Here is a 21722-nt window from a genome sequence, read left to right as displayed (position 1 = left end):
CTACAAAGAGGGTGAGAGTGAAAGAGTTGATCGAGTAGGTTACATGGAGCACCTGCCTGTAGTCCCATGGATTTGCGTCGAAAGCAACTCTTAACATAAGAGTCTCTCCCCAACAAAGATAGGGCTGACTGTGAGAGTATTTATTATCCATATTCACCCGATTTATTTAATTAAAAATTGGAAAAATTAGAAACATCAAGAACGTTACACTTCACTAGTATATCCATCGTGGGTTTCATTTATTCCTCCAATCTAACATGACATTGTCATTCTAGTCACACCTGCTGAAGAAACAAAAAGGCCATGAAATCCATCTCATTATCAAATAATCTGGATTTTATTTATCATTTTGTTTTTTTAATCAATATCAGGTTCCGATAAGGATATCAAAGGGATATAATTGCACAAGATAAAATGACCCACCCTCTGAAACCAATGCAACAAAAGTAAAACTACAATATGCTTCTACACTTGCACGAACCAATGGAGTTTCATAAAGGAGATAGGAAGATGAACACAATTTTATGGAGACTACACTTGGAATGTTCATCTACAGTATTCTACACTGCATTATGTATATCCCTTTTAACTTATTTCAAACAATATCAAACCACACTTGGTAGTGAATATAAACTAGTGCTAGGAGTTACGGTAAACTGAAACATCTTACCTAGGTAAACTTAACTACTATGCAAGAAATATCATCTTTGCTCTTCCTTGCAACAGCCTCCTCTGTCAGATGCTTGGCAGCTGCTTGAGGATCTCTCGTATCTTTGATGAGATCCACTGCCTCTTCGTTTGACATTACCTGGTCAAAAACGTAAAGAGAAAAAATATTCTTAGATAAAAGAAAGGAAATACTTCAATAAATAAGAGCTGTCCGATCTCTTTTAATCTCCTCTTGTGAAGGACATATTGATGTACTTGGTTGCAGAAGCATGCAACATTCTCTATACAACAATACAAGTAAACTTCTATTCTACTTTATACTAAATTTGTTGGTCATTGCATGTATGCTACAGCAACCAAAATTTTCCTCACAGTCCTGCTTAAGGCTGAGAAATGGTCTCGGTCTTTCTCACACAGTTAATTTTAACATTTAAGTCTTATGAGAAAATGCTAATCTCAGGAAAGCAAAGGACTGCCACGAATCTACAAGAATGCACCTTCTGACATAGGTACACATCCAATGGAAGGAAGCCCCCAGATTAATGGGCAAAATGCATTTCATGTGGTTTGTAATTTCATCACCAAGAATAAGTCCATGAATTTTCAATCTGTAATCAAATTGTTCCATGTGATGATGCTTGCCCTTTTCAATAGAGAGTTTACCTTCCATAATCCATCACTTGCTAGGATCAGTGACTCTGTGTCATCATCGATGACATCATCGGCCACATCAGGTTCAGAACTGAGGTGTGCCTTTAAGCTGCAATCTCCGAATGCCCTTGCCACAGCCAGCTGCCCATCCACACGTGGTACATCTCCTGAAACGAGATATTGCTACTCAGTTTTGAAGGCTCATGCTCAACAATAAACTATCAAATTCCAGAATTGCAAATCACATATATAGGTAGCAACAGAATTATTTATCTTGTCTGCTGACACATCCCAAGCGTCAGTTGCTTCAAAATGTAACCTGAATAGCAAGAAATTTTGCCTACGTGCAAGGATTTTTACAATGTGATCGATAGACAACCAGCCCAAGGCCAGTCGTATCTGTAGTCGCAATGGCATTCCAGTTTAAGGTGGACCACACAAATATTGATGGCACACAAATAAGATAGGAAAACAAAGAAATAGTCAAGTCATAGTTATTAACTACAAATTACGATTGTCAAAAAAGGCCGCCACCTATCTTGGAGTACCACAATAGAGTTCAATATTTTTTATTGATATTTCAGATGAATTATTATTGTTACCCTGTTCATCTAACCAATGGTTGATGGTTTTATCTAGGGCAAACCGGTAAATATCAGTCAGCAGAATATGACATGGTCCATGTTGACCGATGCGAGCCAAATCACAATACCAAGGATGTTAAATATATTTTCTGCTTGACACGAAACTCCTGATTAGCATCTTGGTAGTCCAATGGTCCCATTGCTTTAGCAATCCATGGTGCTATGATGCCCCACTTGAGATTTGGTTTTATTTAGACTTTAGAGTAGATAATAAGGTCATGAGGATATGAGATTGGGGAATCTTGGAGGTTATGTTATATAGAATTTTGTGAAGAGTAATCCAACTGCTAAAATGGAAAGATTCATAATTATGTAAAAGATCTACATAGATTATGGCATCATGTTACCTATGCTACTTTATTACATAAACTATACATAATGACAAGTGTTTTATATCAACCTCTAGAGAATGACAAGTATCATATATCCATATCAATTTTATCCACATGTTTAAATAAAATAAATCACACTTCTCATGAGCCAATATAACTTTTAGAAAATCAACTAGATTTGCTATTTGGTTGTTTACCATCTGTGTCACACACCTTCAAAAATATTCACATACACCAACTGCACAACTTTTACCCATAGCCAAGTCGTTTATCACAAACTGCTTTGTTCAGAAGACGTCACGTCCCAACTATTTAAGATAAGCTACATGAATTTTCCACTCTACTAAGCTCTGTCCAAAGGAATATACCGCACTAGTCAAATTAAGAGTCACCAAATCTCTATATTACTGTTTCTAAAACTGTCTTTCTTCCTCTACTATCCTCACATCACTAGTTTTGATTGATCCATATCATCTAACCAAGTGCATCTATAGGTGGACAAGTGCATTTCATCTTAAACATATCACCTTATATATTTTTTGCTCACCTCGAAATTTTGTACTCACTAGAAAAAAATCTTATATTTTTATTTTTTCTAGTTTCCCACATACTCATTTTAACATTATCATCTTAGTGACAGATACTAACTACTTTGTGTTGCTTCCTATTAGTACAGCATTTTTATCCATAAAATATAGCCGAACTTACAATGTCCTTAAGATCTTTTTACTTGCAATAATCACAAAACACTCCTAGCACCGCCTCTTTGCACATTAATTATCTCTTTTTAAATCTTGAACAATATCTTCATAAATATCTCTCGTCTGATGAATAAGATATCAAACATATCTATAACCTTTACTTCTTCAAAAGGTTTCTTGACCATGTATGTTTACTGCACACCTTAGTTCTTCCCTTGGTATTATTAGAATTGCACTTCATATTTCTCCCCAGTTTAGGACTTTTCTTGTTATCATTTGTCTTTATAACACAAGCTCAAAATTAGTTATACCCTTGATTTCTCACTTGGTGATGCTCATAATTTTCACTGTCATCAGTAGAACTCTGGACGATTGGTGAGTTTGCAATAATTTCTTTTCAACATATACATTAACAATGAGGAATCAAGTGAGACATTAGGTTCCTTCTCTTATCTATTATCACAAGCAAAGTACTTGAGGTTTTTCTCGTTCAATAAAGTCTTGTAAAGAATACTTTGCTGATATTCCTTGAAATCTCTACCATGGCTTGTTCAATTAATCAGCAATCTTGGTTCACTGGAAACTTTTCTTACCTGATTGGAAACAAGAATTACAATTTTGAATTTGTTAAAATACTTTGTGTTAAAGTTCAAGTCATAAAGACTAGTTTTAAAAGTAGCTATCTCTCTGTTTGCAAGATGCAAATGGTCCACATTAATTATGAAATTCATCATAAAGGTATAATGTTCTCTAGAGATTAGAGCATAACAAGAAAATTTCAGGATAAAATACAATGGAGAAGACAGGAAAAATGGATAGAGCTGATTTAGCGGAAAACTAAAGAACATCACATTCTAATAATAAAGAGGAGGTACAAGAAAACAGAAGAAATATGACAGGTATGAAGGAAGGATAATCAAAAGAAGAGAGCAGAAAGACACTCGGAAGAGCCAAAGCCAGTAGACAAGAAAACCATCAATTTATTGCTCAAGATTATCACAATAACTCACACTTCTAGGCAATTGTACATTATGCTTATAATAATTTTGTTTCACTTTGTTGGACAAAGACTCTACAAGATCCATGAAGAAATAAATTAGTCAATTGGCACCTTATCTAAAGCAGGGTTCGTCGTACCGAGCTGTACCGCTCGATATGGGCGGTATGTATCGGTCCAATAGGGTATCGATAAGCGGACCACCCTATACTGGGTGGTACCCATTATATGATCTTGTATCAGGCGATACAAGGTCTATACCAATCGATAACGATCGAAATCCAATCATTACCAATCAAAGGGTGAGATTGCTCTATTTCAAATGGTCAATTTGACCGTCTGAACCATAGGAAAGGGTTTTTCAAATCCTTTTCCCCCCTCTCTTTCAATCCATTTTACTCTCACAATCTCTTCAACTCTTTCAAACTCTTTCTCACTCGTATCTCTCTCTCATTTGGTCTTCAACTAGGGGAGCGGATGTCGACACCTCTCTTGTCTGTGTTCTCGTTGTCATTATTTTAACTCTCTGAGGATCTGGATGGGATCTTTGAACACTAAAATCCTTCCTTTTGCTTCTTTGGGTCTTTCTGAACAAACTGAGGTTTGAGAGTTTGGTGATGAGGTCGTCCGGGATTGCTTGGGACGGCCTTGTCCTTGCTTGTTGTAGCTCCTTTATAACTCGGATCTCCGATTGTATTTCTTTGAGATTCTCTGCGATTTGTACCAAAAGTTGTATCTGAACGTTGTGTTGTTTGATAACCGCAGACTGATGGCTCAAAGTTCCAAGAGGATCCTTTACTTGATGAGGCAAGAGATCCTCCACGTCCTTCGTGTTTTATCGCTAAGGCAATAGAAGAAAAGAAAACACATCCCCAATAGGAGGAAGATCCCCCTCAATCAGAGCGTGTTGTAAGAAGTCAGATACCATGGAGTCAGACTGCTCGAGGAACTACAGATACCCAACCGTCACAATCATCCGCCTAACGCACAAAGGCAAAGGCAAAGGGAAGACATGAGCATCAGTTACACGATTAGAAATAATCGAGTCGAGCAATGAGTCACCTTCTCAATTGCATTCAACAACCCGCTTAGTCCAAAGATATGATAGCGACATGGATAGTAGTGCCTCGACCGTGGATGGCGATGACACCGAGGAGTCGATGGTCCCCTCTACACAATTTGAGAGTAGTGCATCGACCAAGGAGCAGTATTTTACACGTCACCCAAAATTCACTAAAACCATTCAGTTCCTTAAATAAGTAAGATAAACAAAAAAAAAGAAAAAAGAAAACTTGAGCAATCGAACCATATTTTCAGCCAAAACTTACCAAGACATGGATTGCAGTTGAGTTTGTTCTAAACCTATGTAATTCTAGCGATTCCCAATCATGCAAACAGTCTGCCCCTTTTATTTTCTTACCAAGCTAGTAATTACCTTAAAATTTTGTCATTTAGCCATGCGTTGTATTAAATTCGTTTAAATCATTACCATAAATTTGACACGATGTTGTGAAATTTTTATGGCGATCCATCAAGTTTGATATTATAACTCTTCTCTGTTCTCCAGGTACTACATATATGGCATATACAGCACATCAACCACTTTCCATTCAGTTCCAACTTGTTGCCATTTTTGTTCATAGGTTAAATAAATTGGGAAGGGAGCCTCAACAACTTAAAGTAACAAAAATAAATAATTTATAAGTTACCTGGAATGTTTGACACAAATCCTCCCTTTTCCTCAATCAAACGCTGCTCGGTGCTTGGTTCATGATCGACAGAAAGTTGTCTGGCTACACCATTCTTTGAAATTACAGCTCGTGAATCTCCAATATTAGCTACCACCAGCTTTACTCCATCTATTAAAATAGCTGTAACTGCAGTAGAACCTCCTCTTCCCAACTCAGCTGCTTTTTCCAGTATTTTCTGATCAGTGCGATCATATGCTTTCCTGATTGCACTTTCTATATCACTCCAAATTTCAGGCTGCAGGAATCTGAAGGTTAGCAGAGTTTACATATTCAAGCATGTAATTAGTATTTGCATCATGAATGTTTGATGATATGAGTAACAATCTTACAGAATGTCGCTAAAGCAAATGTTGAAAATGCAATTTGGTTACCTCTTTCAATATGTTCTCGAATAGATGAGATCGCAGATAATCAGCAACATCATGGCCCAAGTGGCCATCAAAAATCGCAAACAATCCCAATTCATGGTCATCAACTTTCTTAAATTCCGCCACCAGATAGTCCTCCATTGGATGGCTGGCTTTTCCCTTCACCAAGTGATAGCCATGTCGGATATTCCTGCCAGAGATCTTGCACCTGCCCTTTCCAGTCTCTGACGATGAAGCAAACCCCGCTTTTGCCTGCGAGGATAACATGATCCCACGTAAATCGCACTTGGAAACCGCATGATAGATTTGATTATAGAGAAAGATAAGAAAACTAGTGTATGAGGTCTACATATGAAGCTCAACAAAGATTCAAATGATGCTCAAAAGGCGTAAATTTTCCATCGCTGCTTTGTTCCATGCCGCCGAATTTTCGAGTAGCATCGTGGAATTCCGCATCAACCTCAACAAAATTTATACTCATCGAAAGAAAGAAAGGAGCGACGAACAAGATCAGAGCAGAAATGATGTCACAAATCAAGCATCAAGATCAAGATCCGTACGGGTAAGGCAACGGATACTACAAGCGAAACGAAAATTGAAAGACATGGAAACACAAGATTTGAGGCAGGTTTGATGACGCACTTTCAACTTGTGCAGGATCTCCTTCCCCGTCATTCTCCAGATCTGCTCCGCTCGCGATCAACCGGCGTTCGAAACCTAACGATATCTTTTTGGCTAGAGAAGAGGAAAAGGGAGAGTGAAGGAAAAAAGAGGTGCTGTGGGGATTAATAGATCAAAAAGGAAAGAAGCACTCTTTCTTCCTTCGACACGGGATCTTATGAACGGAGAAATCCAACTTGGGGGCGTTCGTTGTCGTTGTGGAGTCAGTCGGTGGCCTCATGGCGAAACCCTCCGCCCGTTCCGCTTCCCTCGGTACTCCTCCACGAGCTTCTCCTGTCTTATCCAAGACAGGGTCCGGGGCTTTGTCATCCTCTAAGAATGCGGGATGGGACGAGTGTCTATTTGGCCTCGTGGAGCCCACAGCTGCTAACAATTAATAACCGAAACAACAACCCACTTGATCTCTAGAGCGGGACACGATAACCGGACTCCGCGCGTGGGGCCCATGACTCGGCCACCCTGAACCATGCAAGGGCTCGAACAGCTGAGCCACAGAACGTACTCTGAACGCGAAAGCATTCGTCTCTACAACAGGTTACAAGCGGGTCCCAAGATGATCCGGTGAAGGGAGGCTTGTCTCGATCCTGATATGCTGATGGCCACGGTGGATGCGCGCGCTTCTCTCGCAGCCTTTGTTGACCAGGATCAAATCCAGTTGTTTAATGAACGGTGGTGATGCCGCGAGATATGGCTTCCGAGTCGTCTGTCATCCTGATGACACCGCCGTGGAAAGATCACCGACCAAAAACACGTGCGTCGAAAGAGACTCGCCCTGGCTTTTATGTGAAGTCATCATATACACACGTCTCCAACCGCCGAGCTCTTTACCTCAGGAAGTAGTTGTAGGCAAATTATTGAGGGGCTTTTCCAGAATCATCCCCGTGACAATTCGAACTAGCATTTGTGCAACATCTAAATATTAAGACCCTCCTCCATACATCAACATAAAAACAAACCACTATGATCTAATCTAATGACCAATGTCTGCAAGTTTGGAATAAATCAAAATTTAGAGAGAGAAATACACAACAAATGGAGGCCCAAATAGTTGAGCAGTTTGATGGTTGACTTCCTGCAGCATTTGTTTAAGCTATCAATTTAATCAAGATACGCTTTGGGGACTCCTGACTCACAATGAATCAAAGCCAGCTAGCTGACAATTGCATCAAAAGAATTTGATTGTGTAGAATATAAGACTGGCTACGTAGTACACACACTCGGTTCCTGAGTTGTTCCTCTTCCTTTCAGCAGAAAGATGTTACATATTGTGCAGACAGACTGGTTCAAACAGTCTTGAACGACTGCAGAAGCAAATCATCTCATGTGAAATGCCTGCCGCAGCTCGACTCTGTGATTCACACGCAAGTCTGGTGACTTTGGCTTTGTAGCTTCCTTCGTAGATCTGTAAACATATTACCGCAATCTAGTCAGAAATAAAGAAACAACGGTAGCAGAGGTTTCTATTGATTCTAGTATCAGTTTTCATACTTCTGAGGGACAAATGGATTGCTAAATTTTGGAAGGGGCTTTGCGTGAGGCACCATTGTTCTCCTCATCTGCTTCACTGCCTTCTCTTCTTCCATCTGGAGACAAGAAGAAATTCATAATCATGAACCGACCGAAGGTGAACAAAAATCTAAATTGCAAATTTTCAGTGGTTACCATCTGCGCAAATTCCTGCTCTTCTCTTAATCTCTTGTATGTCAATTCTTTCTCCTTAATCTGCACATGATATCAACAAACTCAGGATCACACCTTTATGATGTTGCTTCCGGAGGGGTTATTTCATACTACTCCTCACTCCTCTCTCTCAACAGTGAGACACAATAAACATGTGCAAGCAGAAATGCAAGCAGACATAATTCTAGCAAGGGGACTTTGAGCTCTTCAATATTCTAACTTTTCACAGTAGAAAGTTAGAAAACAAATGATGTAAGGAGTTGTAAGGAAATTAAATGATGTCTTCTTTACTTGTGAAGAAAACAAATGATGTACTACACACACAGCTGCTCAGGAGCAGCAAACAAGTATTTATTTAAGACTGAGAAGGATGGAAGTGTACAAAACAGATTTGACAATAAGAATTCAGAAAAAAGGTAGTCAACTGTGGAATCAACAAGGCCAGATTTGACAATAAGAATTCAGAAAAACGGTAGTCAACTGTGAAATCAACAAAGCTGGCACAGCTTAATTACCAGATATGACAAAGAGATGCATGAAGAATGAATTAACAGTGAAGAGTAACCTTTTGATCAAATTCTGTTCTTTCGACAGCTCTATGGTCCAAATGCAATACAAACTCCTTGATTTCAGTGAGAGGCTTTCTCTCCCTTTGTGGAAGTGGTAGAGGGTCACTGCCATAATGTTGCAAAATACTTTCAGTTTGTCTTCAACTAACACACTGAAATTGTGAATTATAAAAGTACTGGAACTTACTCGTTTAAAATGGGCTGTGCTCTAAATATTCTTCGTTGTGCCTCCTCTCTTTCCATCCTCTCTTTCTCTTCTAACTTTCTCTGCATCTCCTCTTCGTGTCTTACAAGGCTTTCTAACTGAAAGGCTTCTGGCTTTGTACAATGCTTAGGCTCAGGTTTGGGAGGTATCTGCAAGCACGCGAAAATTGCCAAAATGCAATGAGAGCAAGGTATCGTTGTAATCGTGTTGTCATTGGTAATAAATAGATAGTGCTTCTTACCACCGGATAATCAGTAGTATACGGGTAAGGGTTTGCCTTTGGAATTCTAGCCCTTTCCTCTTCCAACTCTTTCTGTAAAATCTGTTCTGCAAGTTGCCTTTCTTTCTCAAACCCTCGCTCCTAAAACAAGGGGAGATCAGGAGAATCTTAGATTATAACTGAAAAATGGAAAACCAGCATTTGCAAAGAACATAGTTCACACACCTCTGTATGAAGATGGAAAGGAGTTGGAATTGTGACTCTAGGAACTTCTTTCCTCTCATGATTAGAAGTTTCAGAATGCAGTGAAAGCTGAAAATTTTGAAATGCAATTATCAGTAAATTTCTCATACTTCTGCTTGATGTAAAACCAAAAAGCAATCTGATGCCTGCCTTATCGAAAAGTTGCACTACTGCTGCAGGAGGACCCAACCTCTCATTTGTTGCAAAGTGAAATTCCTCAGTAATAGTAATCTGGGGCTTTGGATTACAAAACAAGCCTATTTCCCCTTTGCTTTCAAGAATCTGGATATATCAGACAGAATTTGGTAAATGCATCAATCTATAAATGAGTGAGAAAAATATTGCATGATTTGTTTGATTAAAGAGACCTTCTTATTGAGTGGCCTAGCCTTGAACTTCGGTATCTTTTCAAGATCCTCCAACTCTAATTCCTGAGTACTCTTGATCCTGTAAAAGACAGGTCTATCAGTGGCAGTGAAGCAACATAATAGTGCATGATGCAACGTGCTCTACGACATATAACTGAGATTATACATTGGTGGTCGAGCTCGGAGTGACGTTTCAAGATGAGGAGGCCTCGGTTCAGTAAGTCGGAAAGGTTTGTTCTGATTCTGTTAGATTGTGTGATCAATTTATTAGAAGCAATATTATATGAATGACATCCTCAACAATTAGCAAAGACGAAACAAGGAGAGGTACCTGAACGGAACCATCTATAGAGGAGACTACTGATGATGTTTCAGTATGTTGATTTGCTCTGTCCATTGTCTTAAGATGGAATTCCTTTGCAAATTAATAAAATAGGTAAGTCACAACTGCCAACTTCTTCATAGCTGATGGAAAATCAAGCAAATCCAACCTGGAAAATAGGTGGTTGTGGAACACTTTTGGGCAATGCAGGAAATGAAGGTGCTTCAAAAATCTGCAAAATTAAAAAAATATTGACATAAATATAGACCTCAAGTCTGACGGAAACAAAGGTTCTTGAGAGAAACAGGAAACCTTCTTATTTAACGGACGAGCTTTGAACTTGGGGATTTTTGCCAGCATCTCTTCTTCTAGCTCAGCAGAGCTCTTAATCCGTACTGCACGAACTCGGTGGGCTGTTTCAAATTCAGGATGTTTTGGCCTCGTCAAGGTAAGTTTAGGCCTCCTTTGTATTACTGAAGCTGTATCATCCTGAATAAAATATCATATGAGAAAATGAAGGCCTTCTAGAGATTGTCAAAAATCGGAATCAAAGAGCAAAAACTTATTACACATCACAGGTAAAAAATTATATATTGAGAACTATATATCTTTAAGATCTAGACATTTGTGAATATCTTGCAATGAGAATAACCAGGCACACTCCAATACCAAGATAATAAAATATGATTGCAATATAAGAATAACCAGGCCGTGCTGGTGATCTCATTCGACTAATATGATTGCAATAAATCTTAAGTGAGCAATATAAGTTGAGCACTAGAAAGCAATCAACTAAGTCAACTCTTTACTTGCAAGGGAAAGCATGTCTAAGTGATCCATTTCAGTGTCTTTATGCTAGTTTTGTCTGTCTTCTGCAGCTGAGTTTGATGTCAACACTAGTCTTGTAAAAGATAATAGACAAAACATAAAGATGCAGCTAAACATCGAAGTAATAGTTGTTATTAATAGGCATATTATGCACAAACAACACAAGTAATTCCCACTAATGCTCGTACCTACTACCAAAAAGTAATATATCTGCAACATAACAAAGTATGCAAAGTATACAAGTTCTTGGATCTACTCAAAATTCTTCCTTTGGAATGCTCTTAATGTTTTAGAATAAATAACAGAGAAAATGAAGATCAGGGAATCACCAAATTTCAAGCTGATTAAGAATGAAGCTCAAGAGGGCCACCTAAGATCAAGCTGATTCAAAACTAATCTCAAGAAAAACACCTAAGATCAAGGTGATCAGAAAAGCACTATGCATTCAGTTCTGAGTATGAAATCAGGCTGTTCTATAAAATGTGACCAGATTGCTAATTCGCTGATAAGAATCAGAGCGACTTAAAAGAAATTAGCATAAGCTACTTGACTGAGCCTACACTTACAGAGCTCATTTACACATCAAGAAAAAAGATAGATAAATCACACTGTGGAGTGAGAGAAAAGTCTTAGATTCTAACTAACATTTGAAAGTGATCTATTCTGAGAGAGATCCAAGTCTCTAGTCCTTGAATGGAATTTATTAATCATCTCTGCAGCAGATATGAAGGGTGATATTTCCTGTTTCACAACACGAAACACAAGTTATTTTGTGTTAAAGAAACATAAAATATGGCTACTATATCACAGAGTATTCTAACAGTCTTGCAAATTATCAGTAGTTCAAAAAGAATTTATACCTTTCGCGATGATTTCTCTTCCAGACAACCTTTAGCAGCAGAAGTAGACATACCAGTGCCACCGGTTAAACCCAATCTCGGCTTGTGGAGTAGAACTCTATTTTTGATATTGTGTATCTGAAAATGGTCATGTCAAAGTGAATTTGTATCAACATCTATTTGAACTAAAATTTCTGTACTTCTGAAGAAAAAAATTGCAAAGCTTAATAAACCTGTCTGGATCTTCCATCATCCAGCTTTTGTCGTTTTACTGCTTGATTCTCCTGTGCAATTTCAGCAGCCATGGAACTCTTTGCAGCAAGGCTACCAGGACGTCTATCACAGACAAATATGCCAATCTAGGTGATCCATTAAGTAAATAACTGCTAGATGATATTGTTGCAGACACAAAACGTACTTGATTATATTCTTTCCTTTGGTGCTTTTTGAAGATCGGATAGGTGACTTGGTTTTTGGCTTTAAAGCAGAAGGCTGTCGCATCATACTTGCATTTTTTCTAGTTGTTAAATGCTTTGAACTGCTCGGTGCTACTCCTTTTTCTGGAACTCTCTGCGCTCTAGGGGTGCAAGCTTCAACAGTCACATGGTTGTTCACGGTAATAGGTGCTACCAATTTTGTGGAACTCTTCTGTGCTTTGGCAGTACAAGCTGTTGATGCTATCAATACATTCAAGTAATACAAACAAAATCAATAAAAGGAATAATTTAACCAAACTACGGCAATGGAAATTTGTCCATGAATCAGTAGTATATACCCGCAGCCACTGGAGCACCACCTGGAGCAATATGGAACTCCAAACAAGGAGCTTCTTCCTTGCTCGATGCTAAGGAAAAACTGTTACATGGAAAACTGTCATCAAAAGAATGTTTGAGCAATAAGCGAGTTGGGTTATGTTTCTAGTAAGAAAGCAGAATGGAAAAGGCTCTGAATTAAAAACCTCGTCTTCTGTTGTGGAAGAATGTTAGTCTGAGGCTTAACTTCGGACACCTAGACATACACACAGGTAAAAACATTTTAGAACTTGAGGACCGGGTAAATATATCAATAGAGTATTGTGTTCCCAGACCAGCATCTTTTAACTTACAAACTCGAAAGAATTTTTCCTATCCTCTACTTCTTGGCTTTGTTCAGGTTTAACCAAAGGCTTAGTTTCAAGCTCCTGCTGATAATTTCTGAATGCACGAACAAGAAACAATGTTTCAGGTCAGTTCTCGGCAATATAGCGTGTATCCCTCCAACAGAGAAAAAAGAAGCATTTGCTCGATAAATTCAGGTCAGGTCTCAGCAAGTTAGCATATATTAAGGAGTCAATAGATAGATTTTCCACCTTGTGGTGTTCTCTGCTTCATTCAATGCATCAGTTTGGGTAACTTTGGTTGATACTTCCACCTGATATTGAAAGAGTGAAAAGAACAGACACAACTTAGCTAAAAGCTTCCGTTTCTACTCGACTAGCACAATAAAAAAAAAAAGTTTGGTAACATTAAAAATCACCTTTTGTTGTTGATCAACGTTTCCAAAGTCACAGAGACTGTCAATTTGAACAGATCTACCCTCTCTGATTCTGGGCATGAAAGCTAAAGCAACAAAAAGAAACATAATTGAGCCCTATTTTCCTACTCAAAGAAAAAAGAAACTCTCTCAAGGAAAGAAGGAAAAATCTAAAGAACCGACGGTATCCAGAGGGGAGAAATCTGGAACTTTGATATTAGAATCAAGAAACTCATTGCCCGACACAGAAGTAAAACACTTTCTTGATCGAACACAAACACAATCTTAGTATCAAATTCCAGTTCAAGGTACAAGAACCTAAAACAAAGCCCTGATTCCCCACGATCTATACGAAATAACAGCAAACAAAACCCTAAACCCACCATCATCGACATCAAGAAAGCAACGAGTTCAAATACAAACTCCTCTACCAACAATCAGGAACATCAATTGGAAGAACCAAATGCGAAATAAGGTAGAAAGAGAGGCGTACGAGACGGGGCGTAGCTGCGCGAGGTCTCAAACCAAAGCTCGGCCCTTTTGATGTCCTCCTCAGTCTCTTCATTGACGAAATCGAAGAACCGAGGCGCGCGGAACTCGTACGCCTCGTCGATCTGTAGGACATCGACTCCACCGTTCGCCATCATATTCGATCCCCTTCTCCTCGTCTCTTGCTGCGAAATCGATAAGAGGGGAACCACGAGAAGCGATAGATGGCAACGGAAAATGGGGTTGTTTAGTTCCTAATCCTGCAAAAGATTCGTTGATCTTCAAGATGGAAGGGCACGGCGTTTCTCTTTCTTGAGGCTCTCTCTCTCTCTCTCTCTCTCTCTCTCTCTCTCTCTCACTCCCTCTCTCTCCCCGCCTCTCACTCCCTCTCTCTCTCTCCTTCTTGATCGAGGAGTAATATTTCCTTGGAAGGGAGATGAATGAAATAAACGATTCGAGGTGGCAACGGTCGAATTTTTTGAAACAGTTGATCGGTCGGACCAACGGCTATTTTCTAGGCGCTTCGTGGGGTGTGGACCCGCCTCTGCACGTGTTACGCACGCCGATACTAGTCGTGACTAAAATCGTAGTGTCACCAATAGGAACACAAATATAACATTTTTAAATAATAATTACATCGAAATATTTTTCTCACAAATTATAGGAAAAATAGATCCAACGCAATGTTTATGTTCGAGTGGCATTGCCATGAATCAATCATATGCAGATAATTCTCACTATTTTACAAATAAATTTAAAAATAATTATATAACTTCCACAGTCAATCAGTTGTGCTCCTAATCTAAAAGATCATTAAAATAATTTATATATATATATTAAATAGTGTATTTCAGAGTCCGATGTCACTATTTATCATATACAAAATCATAATTAATTTTTTAAATAAATTAATTTAATTCAATTGAATCAAATTTGATTTAATTAATCGATTTGAACCAATTTAGTATCAAAAACTCAGTTGAATTTATATCTTTCAAATTAAAATCAATTTGATTTGGTTTGATTAATCAAACAAAAAAAGGCATCCTCAAACTATTAATAACATTTAAAATCGAATCCATTCAAATAAAAAAGATTTCAAATCAAACTAAATTGAGCATTATTTTTTCTTTTGATTTGAATGCCCCTAATATACTATCATCATGGATCATATTCGTTGACATATGGCATGCAAGTTCTTTTAGATCGTAGTTGACAGTTAAAGTTGGGGTGGTCTCCTGTAGCCTCCGGAAACATGGCTTTGACGGACTTTTTGGTGCGAATGGGTCGGATGTGGTCTGGCTCAATTCAACCCGTTCCGTGGGTGCAAATAGCTACAGGCTCAATCAAGGCTATGGGCTGGGCTAATCATGTATAGTTCAAGCTGCGAGCTCAACTGGTTTCGACCTAATCTATGACTACGGTCTTTCCTTCTTTTTTTTTTGTTTTGGGGGTTCTATTGTTTTTATATTTTTCTTTACAATTTTGATCAACTTTGCTATGTCCTGACAATTTTTTTTTTTCTTTTTCATTCTTGGATCAAAAGTTTTCTACAACAACTTCGAACGTTCAACGTGACCATAATTAAAAACTAGCATTATTAATCTCAAATTAGTTTGGTTTTGTAAATTAGAACTCCAATTTAAACACAAAATATCATTCCTTCTCCATCTATTTTTATCTGTATTGCAAGCATACTTAGGCCTTTATATTTTATATTATTATATAAATTATATTTAATACTATAATCGAAATTAAATAACAATATATCACTATCATAATTATGTATCTTAGGATGTCATTTAAAATATTTTAGAATTAGAGTTATCTTCTTATCTCTTCGTATCCTTCACAAGATCATTATAAGTGATATAATATGGACTAAGAATGAATTCTTAAGAATATATCTCATATCGTATATAGTCTTTAAGAGGTTTTATTTATTTATAAGAGTAGAGGATCTAGGATAAATAATTAGGAGAGTCTCTTTCAATAAAAAATCATCTCTTAATGAATCCTACTATAATTAATTTTTTTTATTGATTGATAACTATAATCAGAATCTAATCAGATCTCTAATATATCTTACTCAATTAAACATGATCATATAATCTAATTTTTTCTAATTATCCAATAATTATTAAGATATAAAAGAAATTCAAAATTAAATAAATAAAATAAAAATAATATATTAAAAAAAATAATTTTACCTAATAGGATTTTAAAAGTTTTGAAAAGTATTTTATATCTTGCTTTGAATTTTAAAATAGGTTACTAAGTCTAATAAATATAATAATACTATATTAAGTCTAACTACCAATACGAGTCATATTGGTTGTATATCATTAATATCGTACTCTCTTCTATATATATCATAACACTATTAGTATTTCTTAATATAGTTTAGAATGATCCTTACAATTTATCTTATCTGGACAATCATGTTATCATTGTTGAGTCCTGTATTTTGATAATAAAACTAATTGATGAGTTTATTAGACTAAATATGTTTTTGAGATAAGTGACATGTTGGAAACATTAATAAAGCATCACATATACAATGGAAGAATATAAAACAAAATTAGTTCTCAAAGCTTCAATATCAAATCGTCGTGTAAAGATTGATGCATAAAAAATCGTAAAATTAAAAATCGTATATTACGTGTGAGATGATTTACCTAGGGGAGATCATATATTCCTAAAAATGCATATCCAACTGTTTGATGAAGGAGGTCAGATGCCCTCCTTTCTAGTGGTGATCCACACGGTAGATGAAGTGATGATGCTCCTCCTTTTATAGCCCAAATCCTCGTAGTCTTTGCACACCACCTCACAGCAAAGATCAAGAAGGGCTAGCCCTTTGTTACTGTTCTCTTGCACCACCAAGAGGGTTGTCAACTCAGGAGGAGAGGGAGGAACGAGAATAGGAGGTGGTAGCTAAAAAGAGTCTAGCCTATAACCAATTTGGTTCCATCATATTTATATAGGTCCATGTCAACTTAGCCATAATAGATTTTGCCATATTGAGTATTGGATCTCTATCTAACTACCCAAACCTCTTGTATTAATTGATCTCTATCCAATAATACAGGAGCTTATTGGATATCCAATAAAACATGGGCTCGACGGATATCTCGTATCCAAATCTCTATCCATCGCAACACCTATCATATATGTGTGACTCTTTAGGCCCAATACTGAGTTTGTCATGAGTCATATCTATCAGAACTCTTTCTGACTCAGTGAATTATTATTTGCATAACAATTCACTTGACTCATCGATTATGAACGTACTAGGTCACTATGTCATAGTCCCTAGACGATACAGGGGGATCAAATCCATTAGACTTGTCCGCTCTCAGTTACCATGTATCTATAATCCTTCATCCATCTAATATCCCAAAGATTGTATATTGGGTATAATGTTATCAAGCCCATACACAATCTACTCGAGCCTCACTTTAATCAAATTCTCCTAGAGAACTCCTTTCTCTCTCAATCTGAATGACCCTAGCTATGGATTTACTTGAGTAAGAACACATGAGACATTCCTCTCTTGACATTTAGAGTGGATTATCCTCTATTGACACTCAATTACTCTCGTAAAGTTGTATACCACTCTCGATGATCAATTGTGCCAGATTTGAAACTTTCAAATTTATAAGTCAAATATCAAATAGTTGAGTACTCATATAAGATATCCTTGGTGTCTCAAGTCTAAGGACCAGACACATAATTGAGATAACAAAATTGATGTCTAACGATGAGATATCATTAACCATCTAATATTTCGTGAGTGGATCATTCATAAACTCATTCTCCAATGAACACTAGCACTATACCCCTAGTGTCTCCACATGAGCAATTATGAGACCAATAACCTTCATCATATGGATGGACATACAACATCACATACACAATATCTAATTCCTATCATGATCACATTTCAATATCTCTCTTGAGTAATTTATGATCGAAAATATTTATGATCTATATTTATAGGCGAATTGGTCTCATTATCATGATCTCATTTTGATCTAATTCCTATTGCACATATTCAATGACATCATAATATATGCAATAGGTTATTAGGAAATCTAGAGCAACATCACATACACAATAGAAGAACAGAAAATAAAAAATTTAGATTTTCATATAAAATAGTTTCTTATCATCGTGCGAAGATTGATGCGTAAAAATCCATAAAATCGAAAAACTACACGTGTTAAGGGATATGTGTCACATAAGGAGATTGTATATCCCTAAAAACCAGTAGATCTGTAGGAGAGAATGAAGGAGGTCAACTATCCTCCTTTCTAATAGTGATTACATGGTAGGGGCTGCAAAGATGCTCCTCAAATCATTGCTCAAATCTCATTGTCACGTGCATCACGCAATCAAGAAGGGGTCGACCCTTCTTATTGTCCACATTGTTGAATCTCGTATTTTGATGATGAAACCAATTGATAAGTGTTTAAGATTTAATATACATTTTGAGTGACGTAGGATGCTTCGATCAGGATGAGATAATTAAAGCAGGAAGAATCATGTTCGATCAGGAGAAAACATGTCAAAAGATTAGACATCGGGCCGGAGGATCGGTCGACATATCGACATAAGGCTTTGGGCCATGGATTCAGGTATCGGGCCAAGAAGAGCGGATATTATGCCAAGAATATCAGAGTTGTGGAGTCAACTTACCGATTGGGCAATAGGCCGCAAGAGAGGACGATGCGTCGACGAATCGGACGAAGCGTCAATGGACCAATGACATGCCGGACAACATGATTCAAGCTTAGTAATAATTGTCTAGATCGAAGTGTATTTTTACATATGCAGGATTAACTACGATAGCAAGGCATAAAGCAAAATGAAGTCCCGGAGTCAATAACGCGATTTCGTTGGGAGTTCGAGAGTTCATCGGAAGTTCAGACGTTCGTCAAAAGTTCTGCAGGAACTATTCAAGAAGTCTCAGAGCTTGCCAGAGAAGCTCATCGGAACTCACCAAGAAGATTCTTGTGAAATCCAGGAGCTTGCCGGGAGTCCACTAGAACATTGTCGAGAGATCATCGGAAGTTCGCTGGAAGATCGCCGGAAGCTCGCGGGAAGAAACTAGACTTATGGACTTGTTTAGCTTAGGAAATGTCTTAGAATTCATAGTTAACACATAATTGGATTTGGATTTGGGCCAACCCAATTAGGGGCCAGTTGGGCCTATGTAAGGATTGTGTTAGGCTCAATGAAAGGCTCAAACAATAACCCAAGAAGTGGCACCGTAGTGGCACAGTCTTTGAGACTATATCAGGCGATGGTATCGCCAGTCTGGGCGGTGGTACCGCCCAGCGCAGTGTTAGTGTCAGACTGACACTGGCGGTGGTACCGCCCAGCACAGACGGTAGTACCGCTCAGACTTAGGAAACCCAGGATGAGATGTTTTTAGGCTCTAAGTTTAAATCAACTTAAAGCTTATAAATACCCCTATCATTCCTAGTTAAAATACACAAGCACGAAGCATTTAAAAGTGAGAACATGCTGTTGCAATTACTAGAGAAATCCCCTCATATAGTCTAAGTTTAGAATTCTATTTAGGAGTAGTGTGTGCTTATAAGGGTTGTCTCCTAAACTCAGTAAAAGGAGAAGAAGGGTGTAAGAAGGAGATTGATCTTCACCTATTAAAGGAAGATCGATAGTGGATGTCGATGGCTTCGACGAAATAGGAATCGGCGAAGTGGATGTAGGTCACGACGATTGAACCACTCTAAAATCTGGTTTTCGTTTTACTTTGAGCAATTTATCTTTACTGCAAACCTCTTTAATAGCTTACTGCCTTCAATACATTTATAAACACGTGTTTTAAGTTAAGCATTTATGGCTTTTGTCATATGAAAATTTTTTGGAACTGACGTAATTTTTACCGCTGCACTAATTCACCCCTCCTCTTAGTGCCGACCCTTGTTCCTAACACACATACCCCAAATAGGGGCTGCTAGCTGAGGAGGAGAAGGGGAGAGGAGAATAAGATATGGTAGCCAAAAGGGATGTAGCTTATGGCTCTTTAATTCTCTCATATTTATAGAGGCCTCATATTAACTAAACCCTAATGGATCTTGCTCTATTGAATATTGGATCTCCATCCAACTATCCAAGCTTCTTAGATTAATGGATCTCTATCCAATAATCTCATATTGGTTCTTATTGGATCTTATCCATAAGATCCAATAATTTATGGGCTTTATTGGATATCTAATAAGATAGAGGTTCTAACGGATATCTCATATTCAAACATTTACTTGTCGTGACACCTACCATATGTGTGTGACCTTCTAGGCCCAATATCAAGTTGGCCATAAGTTATACCTGTCAGAACTCCTTTTGGCTCAGTAAATTATTATATGCATAATAATTCACTCGATTTATCGATTACAAACGTACTATGCCACTACACCATAGTCTCCAAACGATACAAGGGAATCCAATTCATTGGACCTGTCTGTTCTTAGTTTCTATATATCTATAGTCCCTCATCTATCTAATATCTTAAAGAACGTATACTAAGTATGGTGCTGTCAGGCCTATACGATTTCTACTCGAGTCTCGCTATAATCGGATTCTCTTAGAGAACTCTTTCTCTCTCAATCCGAATGACATTGTCTAGGGATTTGCCTAAGCAAGAACACATGAGATATTTCTCTCATGATACTGAGAGTGAATGATCCTCTATCGACACCCAATAGCCCTCGTAAGGTTGATTTTCACTCTCGATGACCGATTATGCTAGATTTGTAACTTCCAAGCCTATAAGTCTAATATCGAAAAGTAGAATACTCATATAGAACATCCTTGGTATCTCAAGTCTAAGGACCAGATATACCATTGGGATGATAGAATTATTGTCTAACAATGAGGTATCATCAATCATCCAATATTTCGTGAGCGGATCAATTAGTGAACTCATTCTCTAATGCGCACTTGCGTGGTATCCCTAGTGTCCTCACATGAGAAACTATGAGACTAGCCGCATCCATTATATGGATAGGTGTATAACATATCAGTCTATCCGGTCATCTCGATTTCCCTCTCAAGTGATCTATGACCGAGATTATTTAGTGTTTATATTTAAAAGTGAATCGATCTTATTATCGTGATCTTATCATGATTTGATTCCCATTACACAGATCTATGAATATCACAATACATGTAATAGGTAATATAAAGTGAGAAAATTATAAAATAAATAACCTTGAGGGACTCAAGAAAAATGCCAAATAAATCACCCTTAGCGATTCTCTAGTGGGGATCAAGATCCAATCGGTGTCTCAACGTAACCTCGAGGGACTCGACCAATTAGGCTAAGCCCAAAAAGGTAGGCAACTCTTATCGATCATAACTCTTTATGATTCCCATCCTATTCGGCCTTCAAATCACCATGGTCTCGAGGGACTCGACCAATCATGATGTTCGATTAAGTTATTACTATTGTTATAAGATGAGTTTGAATCGATAATATGCCCTCGAGAGACTCGACTAGCATATTATGTCCTCAGGTTACTAGTAACATTTCTATTTCGCAGGTAAGATACAGAATTGCGATATAAGTGAGTCTTGAGGGACTCGACCAACTCAACCTACATTGGGAATCGATTTTTCCTTATA

At 37.7% G+C, this 21722-nt stretch overlaps 2 protein-coding genes across 3 annotated transcripts; both read right to left on the bottom strand.

Moving 5' to 3' along the window:
• Window positions 1–471: 471 nt before the first annotated feature.
• Window positions 472–7032, bottom strand: LOC103994686 (probable protein phosphatase 2C 62). The gene is made up of 5 exons (XM_009415090.3): window positions 6756–7032; window positions 6117–6365; window positions 5704–5980; window positions 1333–1487; window positions 472–808 (listed from the first exon to the last, which is right to left on the bottom strand). Exons 1-5 carry the CDS (start codon window positions 6786–6788, stop codon window positions 671–673), a joined length of 852 nt encoding a protein of 283 aa, XP_009413365.1. The 5' UTR covers window positions 6789–7032; the 3' UTR covers window positions 472–670.
• A 987-nt stretch (window positions 7033–8019) lies between these two features.
• On the bottom strand, window positions 8020–14476 carry LOC135619518 (protein TPX2-like). Of its 2 annotated transcripts, none has more exons than XM_065121615.1 (23): window positions 14074–14476; window positions 13584–13666; window positions 13417–13478; window positions 13174–13261; window positions 13027–13076; window positions 12844–12938; window positions 12487–12745; window positions 12302–12404; window positions 12090–12206; window positions 11875–11970; window positions 10714–10890; window positions 10571–10633; window positions 10411–10494; window positions 10246–10322; window positions 10080–10158; window positions 9862–9993; window positions 9694–9780; window positions 9490–9609; window positions 9231–9397; window positions 9040–9148; window positions 8457–8516; window positions 8283–8377; window positions 8020–8196 (listed from the first exon to the last, which is right to left on the bottom strand). In XM_065121615.1, the coding sequence occupies exons 1-23, from the start codon at window positions 14225–14227 to the stop codon at window positions 8109–8111; spliced, it is 2445 nt and encodes an 814-aa protein (XP_064977687.1). In that variant the 5' UTR covers window positions 14228–14476; the 3' UTR covers window positions 8020–8108. The 2 variants fall into 2 exon arrangements, with proteins under 2 accessions (XP_064977687.1, XP_064977688.1); XM_065121616.1 differs by having other exon boundaries at window positions 12844–12923.
• Window positions 14477–21722: the final 7246 nt, after the last annotated feature.

This window comes from Musa acuminata, chromosome BXJ2-8, assembly GCF_036884655.1.
Source record: "Musa acuminata AAA Group cultivar baxijiao chromosome BXJ2-8, Cavendish_Baxijiao_AAA, whole genome shotgun sequence".
Lineage (NCBI taxonomy): Eukaryota > Viridiplantae > Streptophyta > Magnoliopsida > Zingiberales > Musaceae > Musa > Musa acuminata.
Note: the sequence above shows the minus strand (reverse complement) of the source record. Positions and strands in the feature narration are given on the sequence as shown.

Excerpts from the sequence above, each read along its gene's own strand:
- LOC103994686 (XM_009415090.3), bottom strand. The coding sequence starts at position 6,788 with ATGACGGGGAAGGAGATCCTGCACAAGTTGAAA. Across the intron at positions 5,981-6,116 it reads TCGAGAACATATTGAAAGAG|CCTGAAATTTGGAGTGATAT; the intron begins GTAACCAAATTG and ends AGATTCCTGCAG. Across the intron at positions 809-1,332 it reads CAAGTGATGGATTATGGAAG|GTAATGTCAAACGAAGAGGC; the intron begins GTAAACTCTCTA and ends GTTTTTGACCAG.
- LOC135619518 (XM_065121615.1), bottom strand. The coding sequence starts at position 14,227 with ATGATGGCGAACGGTGGAGTCGATGTCCTACAGATCGACGAGGCGTAC. Across the intron at positions 13,077-13,173 it reads GGAAAAATTCTTTCGAGTTT|GTGTCCGAAGTTAAGCCTCA; the intron begins GTAAGTTAAAAG and ends GTGTATGTCTAG. Across the intron at positions 10,891-11,874 it reads AGAATAGATCACTTTCAAAT|GATGATACAGCTTCAGTAAT; the intron begins GTTAGTTAGAAT and ends TATTTTATTCAG.